The sequence below is a fragment of the Echeneis naucrates genome, chromosome 15 (genome assembly GCF_900963305.1).
Source record: "Echeneis naucrates chromosome 15, fEcheNa1.1, whole genome shotgun sequence".
NCBI classification, from domain to species: domain Eukaryota; kingdom Metazoa; phylum Chordata; class Actinopteri; order Carangiformes; family Echeneidae; genus Echeneis; species Echeneis naucrates.
The window spans coordinates 3,196,498-3,210,536 of record NC_042525.1 but is presented as its reverse complement, the minus strand read 5'-3'; the positions used below and the strand labels follow the sequence as shown (position 1 = coordinate 3,210,536).

Sequence of the window (14,039 nt, the reverse complement as noted above, 5' to 3'; positions counted from 1 at the left end):
GATGTCCGAGTCAAGATTTGTGGTGTGTGTTGGTTTTGAGATTGCGTGAGAGTGTTTGTAGGAGAGCAAAGAGGTTTCTGCATTTGTGCTGAATGTGTAGCACAAAAGAAGCTCTTTGTAGTGGTGACACAGGTGAGGACTGAGTCTCCCTGTTCCTCACACACACATGGTTTGTTCAGGTGAAACAAGAGTTGGAGGTGACCTTTTGGGGAACTTTGATCTTTTAAATTTGATCCACATGATGCAAATTTGTCTTGAAAATATTTAAATGCAAAATAATGACAACAAAATATAAGAGGAAAAAAGCAAAACATGTGTTTGTCTAAAAAAAAAAAAAAAAAAAGCATTTTGTATGTCAAGCATCACATCCGCTTGCCATCACAATCAGCTCTTCTTGTGTGCAGCCATTCTGTCTACTACTGGCCTATAAATAATGAATGAACACAGCCAGCTCTGAATTTCAGCAGGCTCTTGATGGAGCGCGCAGCCACAGCCGTGTTATATCAATCTGCACTGATTTACCGAAAAACAGCCTCTCTCAGGAACAAACAGCTCACACACACACTCCAGATGTTATAGATGTCAAAAGCTCTGCCTCATATCTGCACTTCTGCAGATGTGCTTCCCTGCACCTGAACGTACGGCTGTTTTAATCTGAATGACTTTACAGAGTGAACTGAAACCTGTTAACTGATCAACAGGGGGGTTGAATTCCATCGTGTCTGTGGTTGAATGTTTTGTGTCGTGAGCTACATGATGACACAGCTAAGTGTTGTGGTGTGTTATGGGATTCAGACAGTCTGAAAGGAAAACAGATGAAAATTTCATAAGAGGTGAAGTCATGATTTGTGTTTAGAAAAGTGACCGGCTGAGGTTAATCTGAGTTATTCACACATAATTGGTTGGGGATGATTTTCATCACATATTGTGATAAAAGAAATTATGACAACATAAAGTGATGGAGGTGAATTAAACATTCATCAGGATTAATAGTTGACCAACCAAAGAACAAGGCACATTTCACTCTCTCTGCCACAAGGCTGCAGCAATGTTTGATTTCCAGTGTGGTTCAGTTTGACTCTGCGCCATAACCAACACTTCATGTTTCTTTTATAACAGGGATAATTCCTGCAGATGAAAAAAGAGCCGGATTAAAATAATACAGGAGAAAGAACAGACTGCTTTTATTTATTTTCCTGGAGTTATACAGGGGACCTCATAATTCATAACACCCTTTTTATGATTGACTGTTTTTCATTGAAATTATATTTACTAAAAATCATGTTCCTTTCTGTGACCCAATATTAATCTACCAAAATTTAAAGTAAAATTATTGAACAAATTTAAAATAGAGGAAATACTAGAGGGCGGAAAGTGCTCTGAATATTTATTAAACCGCATGTCTGATTGTAGTTGTCTGGCAGGACTTGTTTGTCCGTAACGATTTTGTTTATAATTGCTGGGTAAAAAGGTTTAAATGCAGCTGGAGGAGACACGCCTGAGGTGTTTTTAAGGTGGAAATAGATCCAACTAGGTACTTTTCCACTTCATTGTAGTACTTATGTGATGCCCAATGGTCCAAGTCCAAACAAAGCTACAGATCTGAAGTTTTATTCACTAACTTTCAGGGTTATATGCTAGAAACAATTCAGAAATTTAAATAAGAGGACAAGAAAGGAGCGCAGTTGAGTCTGTATGACTTATTTGTAGTATGCAAATAATAATTTACTTAATAGTTGAAACATGGGTGGAGTAATTTTGCCAAGATGTTACACACTCCATCATGCGCAGTGCAGCAGGCGCTCCAACATCTGGCTCACTGTGTTTTCTCGTCTCGCAGGCCGACGCTCGAGCCGAGGACCTGACCCAGAGGGACGACAGAGCGCTGCTGTCCGAATCCTCGGCAGCCCAGCAGCCCCCGCTGTCTCCGCCGCTGCTCCTGGACATCCCGGTCATCACAGGGGTGGAGGAGAGCGGAGGTGCAGCTGGAACCCAGGAAGACAAGGAGGAGCTGGAGTTTCCCCACGACCTACTGCCCAGTTTAGACTTCAGCAGTGAGCTCAACATCTGGGAGTCCTCGCTGGGGTAAGTGAAGGGGTTATACACACATCCACACACGCGCAAAATTATACAACTGCATACACAACTGTGCAGGTGAAACCACAAGATAATGGCACCACAAATGATTTACAGTTTACAGTTTTGATTCATCCAAATCACTTAACTTGTTTGCTTTCCTTGTCTGCTGCCTGAAAAGAAAAATTACGGCAGGGAGACAAAAACAGATGTGTCTTATTGGATTCTCTGGTTTCCAGCCACTTTGCAGCTTAACCACTTTTAAAGTCTTTAAAAAAAACAAACAAACAAAAACTATCTCAATCAGCTTCTTCTTGTGAATCCAGCATCTGATGAAAAGTTGAGTTTGTATTTGAATTTCTGGCTTCTAGCCAGAACTGGCCCACTCACAGTTAAGTCAAGCAGGAAGATTCAGGTTTACTGTCAATAACGTGTCCTATTGTCACTGCAAAACTATTTGATGAGGCGTTGTGCGTCTTGTTTTGTTTGTTCTGTGACTGTCAGTGAATAGATTTTGATTTGTTGCGTTATGTGTCAATGTGCACAGAGCGCAGACTCGCTCAGGTGAGCAGGGGAACGCCCTGCTGAGGGGTCTGCAGCATCACATGGAAGTCAGTCCACCTCTGGTGCTTCTAGACCAAAGGTACCACGAGGACTCAGCCTGGTCTGGAGGCGGCTGATTCCTCAATAAAATTAAAATCAACGAGCATGGAGTGGAACAAAAGCCTGATGTGATGATCGACTGCTTCTAACTCAGACTCGGACTTGGCTGCGTTTGGTTGTTGTCTGTCTGAGCAGGCATGTCTTGAGTTGTGGTGCTTTCGTTTTGTTCCTTTCTCGGGTGAATTATCTGTGTTTGGCCTGTGGTTCTGTTTTCTGTCTGAGCGCTGAAGCTAATCTGCTCCTGGCATCCTGACTCACTGCAGTTTAATTGCTTGTTGTGTAAATCTACGGATTTAAGTCCAGGCTTGTGAAAACTTTCACTGTACAGATAAAATTTCAGAGACAGGAGACAGGAGGACAAATAAACAAAGCTCACGCTGTCCTAAAATGTAACACAATGAGAAGCACCTGCTTTTTTCCACCTCAGGTAGATAAGACAGGTAACAGCCAGCAGCGTGGCAAAAAACCTGCCAGCTGTAAAAACTTCAGTCTGTCTTCCAGCGCCGCCTGTTTACAGGAGTGCCAAAGGAGTTAGTGTATCAGACTTGTGTGAGGGAAGTTGTGCTTCAAGGAAATGACAGAGCCTTTATGGAGCAGTCACATGAGGCTCCTGTTTGCCAACCACATGCAGTGGCACTTATTAACAGATGTTTATAACCAGATTTCTTTTTTATTTCTATCTGCACATTGCTGGTGGTTGTTGCATGCGTTAGGGAAACAGATGTGGAGCTGATTTCTGAATCACAGCTGGTGGTGTAGGAGAAGGAGAGCAGGAAACTCAATAATTATGATGGATCTATACACTTAAAGGTTAATATCACCCCAGACGCCTTTCCTGCGCTGCAAGCTAATGGCCAAGCAGTGACTCAGCTGGAAGGTGAAAAGCTAAGCCCCATTGTTAAAGCCATTTATTTATTCCAGGCACTCTGGCATCATGACGTTAACAGTGCATGGTGCAATGTCACTGCTCTGATGTTTTTAAGGCTTAAATTATTCTCACAACATGTTTAACACCCACTATCTTTCACATAAAATTAGTTTTTTTTTTTTTTTTTTTTTTTTAGCATTAAGATAAAAAAAGAAGACATTAATGTGTAGAGACAATCACAGCACACACATCAAGCCATCCTTCATCAATCAAACAATTTCACCTATAATAAATGACTTTTGTTGCTTAAGCTTGGTAAAAGTAGACATTCTGGTTGTCACCTCCACTATCATTGTTTTGGGAGTTTGCAGTAAGTCGGAAACCTGCGTAGGTCTCTGAGGAAGCCTTGTGTTTTGGCTTGTATGAACGGACTTGCATGTTCATTAACAACCATATGCTTGGAAACAGCTGAGACCATGTCTGCATATCTCAGAATAGGCATGCTGAGCACAGTTGTGTGAGTGCTGTGTGAGAGCACGGGTCTCCGCTCTGCCAACAGCAGCGGCCTGTGGCACCGTGGAATGACCAGCTGTCTGCCTGCCAGGCCTAACTCCTTTCCTCTGTCACCCTACCCTCGTCTCAGGCCTCATGATGGTGACCCAGTTCTTACAGATGCCTGGCCCCCAGCTGGGCCTGCCGTCGCACCTTGCCGGGGCGTTAGACCCCCCAGCCCTAACCCACTGGGGCTCATAGACCGTGAGCTCCAAGAGGCTTTCCAGGAATGTGAGGAGCAGATGGCCTCGCTGGGGATTCTTACCCCCACAGAGCAGCAACGCAACACGCAGGAGGTGGCTCATGATGTTGGGAAGAACACCGAAAACGATAATAAGTCCAGTGACTCATTGTCACAAACTCCAGTGGTTGGCCAGCCAAGACGTAGCAACGGGGACCATGGAAACAGGAGTACACATGGAAACAGTGAGGCAGCAAACTGTCAGAAAGATACAGTCGTGTTTAGTTTCAGGAATTACATTCTCGGAAATAGTGCAGCCGAGACGGAGGGTGAGATAGAAACAACACAGAATCTGGATGAATGTCCAGAGATGAAGCCAGAAAAAGAGACAGGGATAGATGAGCAGAAGGAAACACCCCTGCACACACAATTAGAGACTCCAACAAACAACATAGATTCAGTTAAAGAAACCTCGAATGATGCTGCGTTCACGGAGCAGAGTGACAATCTGAGAGAGGAACATGATGAGTCTAACGCAGCCACTGAGGAAAACAGCAGTCAAGATTGTAATACGGTGATTAGGGACAAAGGCGAAGAGGCAAAAACAGAGACTGCAGACACAAAGAAAGAAAACTATAGCGATGAGGGCAGCATTAATGTTTCTAAAGCACCAGGGTGCAGTCATCTTCAGCTAAAAGATGAAGATTCATGTTCAGTCAAGTCACAATCAGAAGCACGGACAGAATTAGGCCAGCAAACAGACAAACAGACCGATTCAACAAGTGACCGACAGGCCGGCCAGGGTAAAGAGTCAAAGAGGAGGGAGAAAAAGAAACAGAAGAGAAAGAAGAAGCTGGAGAAGAAAGAAGAGGCTTCACACAAAGAGAAGACAGCAGCACAGTCTGAAAGTGATCTACAGGCTGCGTCACCCGTAGGTGCAGCCGTTAATGCAGACTCAGAGACAAATGTACAGTCAGCATCGCAGGCGGACGCTCAGGCAGTGATTTGTGGGGAACAGCCTGATAATGGCTTTGATTGTAAACGACAGCTGAGTCCCGCGGGAAAGCGCCGCTCCAGCTCCCCGCCATCATCCTCACATGACGGGCAGGATCATCTTACGGCCTCTGTCTGTTCACCTGCGTCCAGCCGGGCCCCCACACAGGGGCCTCATCAATCAGACAGCCACAGCCGGACAAATGCCCCACGTGGGGTGAATCAGAGCTCAGACGAGAACCCAACCAGAGATGTCATCAGCGACCAAAATACGCCCGCGACATGTGTCCGAGCTGCAGTTATCAATCCACCTGCTTCTGCTGATAAAAGATCAGATGCACTAACACAGGAGGCTTCAGTTACCACAGAGGCAGCAGCTCAGCAGCTAACGCAGGAGAGTCTCAGCCCACTCACCAACGGCCAAACTTGTGTGGGTGAGAGTTGTGCGGCGAGCGCCCTTGAGGAGGCTTTGGTGGTGGTTGCTGCGTTGCCACTGACAACGCCCACGATGCCAGAAGTGAAAGAAAGCAGCGGAGAGGGAGAAAGCGTGAGGTGTGTTTCAGTGGAGGGAGTAGCTGCTGTAGAAATTGAAGAGAGGGAAGAAGCAGAAGGAGAGAAAGCTTCGGGAGGAATAAAGTGCCTCAGTTCTGCGGATGCAGAGAAAGAAGGAGTCCTGAACGGCTCCCCCCAGCTCTCATTAATCTGCTCACAGGCAGATTGCTCTCTTGCGTTCTCGGCCAAAGAGGGACAAGCTTCGCCTGAGAAAAGCTGCAGCAGCAAAATGCCACACAACTCGGCAACTGAGGCTGAAACGAAGGCACAGGGAGACACAAGTGTTCACAGTGCAAACACAGAGATCTCGCCGGCTGGGGAGGGAGGCAGAGAAAAGGAGCCGCTCTGGTCAGAAGCATATATCAATACTTCTCCCCCTGGGCTACTCACTGGTCCTGATTGTCAGGCTCACAGTGCTGTGGGATTGGAGAGAGCGAGAGAGGGAGGAGGAGGAGGAGGAGGAGAGGAGGTAGGAGAGAGAGGGAGGCTGGCTCGAGAACACAGTTCATTCAGCCATCCAGAAGGCTCTGTTAGCGGGGTGTCATCAGCTGAGACTGAGACGTGTCCGCCCACTGATGTTGCCGAGTCACAGCTGAAGTCACAGAGCCGGAGTGAGTCGTTTGCTACCATCACTGGAAGCATCAGCACTGAGCAGGACCGTCTCCCTCACGCCAGCCGGGAGCAGCATGGCGCAGCAAATTCACCTCTCTCCGCTCACCCTGAGCAGAGCTCCAGCAACACCCACGGAGGGAAAAGCGCTGATCTCAAACTGGATCTGATTCCAGAGGAGGCACCATCTTTGGGATGCGCTTCTGAGGAGCCATCCATCACAACGAGGGAGAACAACTACGGACAAATCTCACTGCCTTTAATCAAACCTCAGCCTTCGACTTCCTCGCCGCTAATCCAGGTCGAGCAGGAAGTGAGCAACAATCAAAAAGTCCAGCCTGAAAGTTGCACAGCAGAAGCCGGGACAGCCCAAAGTGCCGCTGGGATCCAGGTTCAGGCTCAGGCTCGGAGCAACAGTGGCAGTCCCACTATGTCTGGAGTGGATGTGTATGTGTGTGGCAGCAAGGGAGGCAGCGGCAGAGTTCACTTTGCAGACACTGTGAAGGGAGAGGGCGAAATCTCTGTGGCTCTCAGGAACAGGCCGGTGCCGACGATGGACTGCGCCTCTTTGCCTCCGCTGACCGTCCATGAGAGTTTGCATCATCCCGTTGTTGAGGCCAGCTACATCTTCACCGACTTCCTTAATCCGAAGAAGCCAGAAATCCCACCAAATGCAGCTCCTACCAAGGCTGAACCAGCAAAACAGAACGCAGCTGACCTCCTAACGCCACAGAAAGATGTCCAGTCGGATAACGCAGATTTGAAGACCAAGGAGAGCATTGATGCAGGTCAGTCAAGTAACCTGGAGATGAACACTGTTGATTCAGAGCCGGTGACCGAGGCCTTCATGAAACAGCTTCCAAGTCCTGGAGAGGAGAATCTGACCAGTGATGAAAACAGTTTTGGCCTTTTACAAAGAGGTGACCGAGTAACAGCAAAGCAGGAAGAGGCAGAAACAGAGAAGGGACTCATAAATCTGCGTTTGTTAAAGGAAGAAGATGTAAATAAGCTCAATGCCGCGTCGACAGGCTCGGCCAAGCCTGTCCAGCCTGAGGAGCCATCTTTAAGTGTCAGAGGTTACCAGTATCTTCCGTCTTCGCACTCTGTGCTTCCAGCTGATGATGTCACCCTCCAGCCTTTAAATGATGTTGGGCAGCTTCCTTCTGACCTCAGCCTCATTTCGAAACGGGAAACTGTCGACTTGACCTGCACAGCTCCTCTTCAGACGAAGACCATTGACCTAAGTTATCAGCATCCCACCCACTTAGATGAAATACCCCCTTGTGGAATAGTTAGCACGGGTCTCATTAAAGCTGACGAAGAGCCTGAGTCAAAAATTCAATCTGCCAATCAGACAAAGGAGGAGTCAATGACTTCAGAAGTGATGGCCTCTGACCAGTCAATTCCTGAAATCGAGAATGGCACCAGTAAGCCTACTTTAGCACTCCGACCTCCTGGGCCACTGTTGAATCACTTGGAGCTCATTACTGATGGTGACAGCACCGAGGTCTGCAGAGAGGTGAACGGCAACAGGAGTGCAGAAATGTCTCAGACATCTTCAGCGCAGGACCCAAGGCTCCTTGATGTCAGCGTCAAAGCGGATGAGACTGATCCAAAACTGGAGGAGAGAAATTATGCTAAGGAGTCAGTCACCGAGCTCAAGAAAGCTGCAGATCAGGATGAAAATATTCTGTTCTCACAAGAGGAAAATCAGCATCCTACTGTGGTGGGCGCTCCCAAAAACGATGAATCCGATGCAATTTCCCTGCCTCAACCTGAGCCAGCCTATAGTGCCATTAAACCTGCTGTTTGTGAAACATCCATGAGTGATGGCCTCATAAATGTTAGCTTCCCACTCAGTTCTGACCTGACTACCAATGGGGCTTTTGACGAAATCAAAAGAGAGAAGATGACGGAGAAACAGAAAATGGGAGTTCAGGGCTCCACATTGTTTGAAGAGGATGTGAAAAAAGGAGTGAAAGAAACAATGGATGAGGAAAAGAAAGGAGCCATCAGCCGCGAGCTACAGGCAGGAAGGATGAGCATTACACCACCTCAGAGTAATGGGCCAGATAAAAAGGCCATCTGGGAAATTGGGGACCAATCGCAGTTGCCACATAAACATAAAGTTGAAATGAGTGAATCAGCAGTCGGGGCTATAGAGGAGGCAGGAGAGAGGATGGGCGAGATTGCATCTCAAACCGAGACTTCCTCTTTATTTCCCCACAGACCTGCAGGGTCATCTGAGGAGACTGAACTCAAGTCAGGTATTGAACCAGAGACTGTTTATGATCAGAGTTTGAGCCAAACTCCAACAGCAACACTGGAGCGCAGCTCCGACAGCCACACGGCACAAGATCTGAGCGTAGCTCTCGGCCAATCCCTGTCCACACCGGATCCAAATTGTTTTGCTCAGCAACAGGAGCAACAACAGCAGCAGCAGCAGCAGCAGCAGCAGCAGCAGTGTCTGGAATCCAGACATCCCACAGAGGAGCTGTTAGGTGTCAGTCTGGAGGGGGCAGAAAAGAGCCCAGAGCAAGTTCCAGGGGTGAAAGGGGTAGCAGAGGGAGGGGGCGGCGCTGCTGAGGCTTCACGTCTGTCAGGAAGCGGGAATGAGGTGACACGTGATGACGGTGGAGGAAATGAACGAACGACAGGTCTGGAAGAAGAAGACAGAGAGGCAGGCCGAGCCATGAAATGTGCTGACAGGGTTTATTTGCCGTCTCAGGCCGGTGATGATTTAAATGAGACTGGAAGTGCTGCTGAGAGAAACGCCTCAGCTGATACAGTGATAGGAACATCTAGCTCACATTTAGGAGAGACAGGACAGGCGAGGGATGAGAATAAAAGCCCCGGGGTCGGGTTTGTCAGTACTGATGCAAATTTAAAGCCTGGCACTGAGTTTGCGAGCGACATGGGCGGTAAAGATCAGCAAAAAAGCTATCTGTCAGCTGCATGTCAAGACCGACACGGCGAGACAGTGACATCAACGAACACTGCTGCGTCTGTTGAGTCGGCATCACAGGAACATGAGACTTCACCTTCCCAAATCGCTGTTGCATCAAAGGTCAGCACAAATAGTCATGAAGAAATTCATGCAGAAACATCCAGTGCACTGGCTGATCCTGTTGGGCAATCAGAGACTGTGGCAAAGGATTTTAGCGCTGTGAAAGGCAGCAGTAGTGACACTGAGGAGTGTGAAATTCTGGATACAGTGTGCGAGCCTCTTGAGCTAAAAAGCCCCAATAAAACCTCGGCCACACAAAGCGACCCGGCAGTTCAAACACCCATAAAAGGCTCTGATGTAGAGGAGATCACAAGAGAGGGCGAGGCAGCTTTAGACGAGAAGAAAGGCAGCAGCAGCCAGGAGAAGGGACAAAGTGAGCTAAAAGCCATAAACAATGAAACTGCAGAAAACCAGGGAGCCATAAATCAAACTCTAAACACAAAAGGAGGAGAAAGTGGATCGACACTTCATGGCACTGAGACAACTGTTGCTCAGTTAAAGGCAGCAGAAAGTGACAGTGATGCAACAGACGGGGTTACTATGTCAAATCTCCCAGTAGATGTAGCAGCGCTGGAGAAGCCGCACGATCAGGCGTCGCCGTCAAAGCCACAAGATGTTGTTGTATTACACCCCATAGTCGCAGATTCCCACGGTGACAGGAAATCAATCGCTCCAGCTCCAGCTCCTCCCTCCCCATCCTCCCCCGTCGGACCACCGGCGCCAGCAGCTGCTGATGTGTTTGGTAGTCCGGCTCCTGGACCAGCAGCCCAGGAGCCGGAAACAAACTGGATACAGGCCCTAAAAGAGGCCGCATCCCAGTCGCAGGGCGAACAAGGGAAGATGGCGGAGAGCTCGAGGTAAACACAAGAGCATGAGGTGGAAGTTATCATATGAGCCAAATGCCTTAAGAATAGGAGACACACAAACACGCACACATACACAAGACCACAGTGTTTTAATGGTAAATAAATGCCTTTCATTGTGACTGAAAGGCCAGTGGAGTCTTCATGTAGTCTTCATCTTAACGAAGCGTGTTAATGCCATCTGCTCCGAGTTCATAACAAACAGAAAGTTAGTCCTGCATAATACGTTTGGGGTTTGTGTCACCAGCCTCAACCGTGACGAGGGGAAAACCGAGGAACTGTGTAGATGCATATTTTTATTTGCCGTCATATTTTAGCGGTTCATAAATCTATGATGTATTTACTTGTCGTTTAGTATTCATGATTTTTTTCTTCTTCCAACGTAGCACTCCAGTAAAACCATGTTCAGCCCTTGTTTGGAGTGATATTACAGAGAGCTGTGTGACAATGAATATGAATGAGGTAAACACAGAGCTGCACTTTGTGTTGACTCGAGCTCGGGTCACATGGCTGCGCCTGTTGAGGTCTAATGGAAGTAATGTGGTCCTTTATATTCAAAGGGTGACATCAGCTGGGACATCGTCCCTGTGCGCCGGGGCAAGAATGAGCCCTTTCTCGCACAAAGCACAATGCTCAGCACAATGTCACAACAACAGCAACAACAACAACAACAACAACAACACACACATGTTCCTGCAGTACTTTGGAAAACACACATACCTTCTTGTAGGACTCAAGCCACCACACACATCTGTCATTTGTCATTCGTCATTCATTGTGCATACGTTGTAGACTAAACAACCACCAACCCCCCTTCCTCTCTTGTATTGTTTTTCCAGAGCCCTTCCCTCTCTGGAGTCTCCTCAGTTAGAGTTTCATACTCCGACTGACGAGGTAGCTGCTCCTCAGATACAAGACGAGATCCCACCACCGGAGCCGGCAGCAGAGATCGCACAGACAAGTCTTCCACTGAAGAAGCCGGTGGACCTTCCTCAACCCTTGAAGAAATCAGAAGTCCTCCCAGAACCAACGCAACAGGTTGCAGAGCTTTCTGAACCAGTTCAAAACAGGAAAGAAGAACCCACCAAACACACCAAAGAAGAAGAACAGGAGTGTCCAGGAGAGCGTCCAGGTGCCAAAGGGGAGCCGGGAACTTCTTCAGAAACCGTAGAGGAGCCAGCTGAGCTGATAAAGCCCCCAACGCCAGTGAGAAATGAAGAACCAGAACCAGAACCAGAACCAGCAAAGGTGACACCAGAGCTCCAAGAACCAGAGAAGGAGCTCATCAGTGAGGAGCTGGTGGAAAAACCCGAGGAGCCAGCTGAGGGACCTGCAGCAGCAGAACCAGTCCAGGAGGCTGCTGAGGAGCTCCAGGACAGCAGGTGAGTGGCTGTAAAAGCATCCTGATGGATCGTTGGTTTTATGGTTAAGGTTGGAACTTGATATCTGCTGTTTCCAGCGAAGCACCAACTTTACCTTTGTGGATGAAGTAATGTCTCTCTGTACAGTCTGCTCTTTCTCAGTGTAAAAAAAATTAAAAAACATCACATTCTTTTAATCCGGAAACCAATGAAATCCACGGGTAATGGCATTTTACCGTTAAGAGCAGCAAGTGATTGTTTTTTCAGAAGGAAACCAGACATCAGAATAATTTTGATTTAGCTGATATTTTTCCCAAAATCTATCATAGCATTTCCATTTCAGTGATCCTTCAGATGCATTTTATTACATCTAACTTATTTGTAAAAAAAAAATTGTGTCTCTTGGGGTGGGTCGCCATGTGCTTTAGAGCTCAGCCACTTCCACACTGTCCTGCCTCACACAGGTTTAAAATGGATTTCCCTGCATCTTAGTGAGTCCCTTCGGTAGTTTTTGAGGGCGTCTGGACGGTTTCTGCTGTCTGCGGCAGTTAAATGGCGTCTGATCAGACAAATCTGCAGGAGTCTTGCGGATTTGCACCGGTCTGTGTTGTAGCAGTGAACCTTTCATGTTGTTGGAACTCCTGACTGAGTTAAACTCACATTGTAAAACAGCATGCAGTGGAGTTAAGACATCTTAACAGCTCTCACTAGACCAACTTTCCGCGTATGCCATTTTTCTGGCTTCATATGTCACTGGAACGTTGACCGCGCGTACGAGGATGTGTTGTGAAAGTACGGGGAGTCACTCCTGACTCTCTCCTGCCGTTTGCTGCACACCCTGGAGCCATCCCACATGCCAGAGCAGCACTTGCTGCCTGTCAGTCACAACACTTGTCCCATCACTGCTGCTGGGGACATAAAGGTTTGTTCAGAGCAGGAATGACGGTGCTGTTTCCACTATTTCATCAATGGATAAAGTTACACTTGCATATATGCGGCCGAGGCAGAAATGTAGACTGTATGGTCAGTGTTGTGTGTGTGTGTGTGTGTGTGTACATGTGGGATTTTTTTTTTTTTTTTTTTTTTTTTTTAAATCCCCGCCTCCCCCCCCCAGAGGCCGTCCTAACTGTCAGTCCGGCTCAGTCTGTGTGGCTTTGTGAACCAAAGTCTGTAGTGGGAGGAATTTGGGCAGGCACTCAGCCCCACTGAAGTCATTCACACGGACCAGACAGAGTGGAACAAAAGCCAGAGTTCAGAGGAAGACTGGTTCATGTGCTGAGGGAAGGACCAGGACGCACAGCCGTCACTGGCGTTGGGTTGCTTCCATCACTTTCTGTAGCTCCCTCTGAATTGGATGTGATGGATCCCACCACAGCAGAAGTCCGGGTGAGTTGGCCAGAGAGAGCTGCCCTGTTGTTTTTTTTATTTGTTTCTTTTCCTCCCGGCGTGTTTCTCCAGCGGCTTTTTGTATTTTAAGCCCCTCCAGGTGGATACAGCAGATGGTCTGTAGGTAACCAGTGCTTATCACGGTGACCTCACCAGATGGGTGGAGGGGAGGGGCCGACGGGAGGTGGAATAGAAGAAGAGAGGTTGAGAAGTGGTGAACTTGAAAAGAAAAATGCAACAGGTTAGAGCATGTTGTGCTGCTTTCCTCTGTGTTATTGAGAAATGTCCTCAGCAGCAGTAAAGCAGTTGAAGAACTTGTTTGTATTGCTGACTTTTGAAGTGAGGATGTGATTTAATCACGGGTCATAAAACCTTGTCAGAAACACATTGACCGTATGGATAAGTAGTTTTCATTTGAAAGATTGTGCCCATTTGACTGAAGAAGCCGGTGAGGGAATGACTGTGAAGCCGGATGTATGATAGCCCACATTGTACTGTAAACAGACTAGTTGCCATGGCGATTGTAGTCTCACAAGCCTTCGCTGGCTCAAATGAAATGGATAATCTGATGTCTGTCGTGGATTTAACCACACTGTGCTGCCTTGAAATGATGATTTGATCAGTGGTGGCAGAAACGAGTCAGTGGGTAATTCATGAAATGTGTGTTTGTAACAGATACTAACAATTAACCAAAGTGTGTGTGTGTTTATAAAATGACTCTGTTTGTCATTTGACGCCCTGCCTGGACTTTCTGCCTTCTGCATCCAGCTGTTTCCTGTAGATTACGCCAAGTGTGTGTGTGTCTGTGTGTGCGTGGCTTGATTACAATCCAGGCAAAGTTACTTTTGTTTCTTTAGTGCTGAGTCATGAAAGATGAGATCCATCTTTTGGGTTTATAATCTTGACCATGGCAGAAAATGACTGCTCT

General features: G+C 47.4%; 1 protein-coding gene across 9 annotated transcripts in view; it reads left to right on the top strand.

The window, feature by feature from the left end:
- The window catches only part of tacc2 (transforming, acidic coiled-coil containing protein 2), a 42,546-nt gene that overhangs the window by 4,395 nt on the left and 24,112 nt on the right, over nucleotides 1-14,039 (top strand). For all 9 annotated transcript variants that reach the window (XM_029520800.1, XM_029520803.1, XM_029520799.1 and 6 more), the window contains 4 exons: nucleotides 1,841-2,085; nucleotides 2,624-2,719; nucleotides 4,251-10,358; nucleotides 11,204-11,746. In XM_029520800.1, coding sequence (XP_029376660.1) covers nucleotides 1,841-2,085; nucleotides 2,624-2,719; nucleotides 4,251-10,358; nucleotides 11,204-11,746 — 6,992 coding nt within the window. The remainder of the gene's footprint in view (nucleotides 1-1,840; nucleotides 2,086-2,623; nucleotides 2,720-4,250; nucleotides 10,359-11,203; nucleotides 11,747-14,039) is intronic.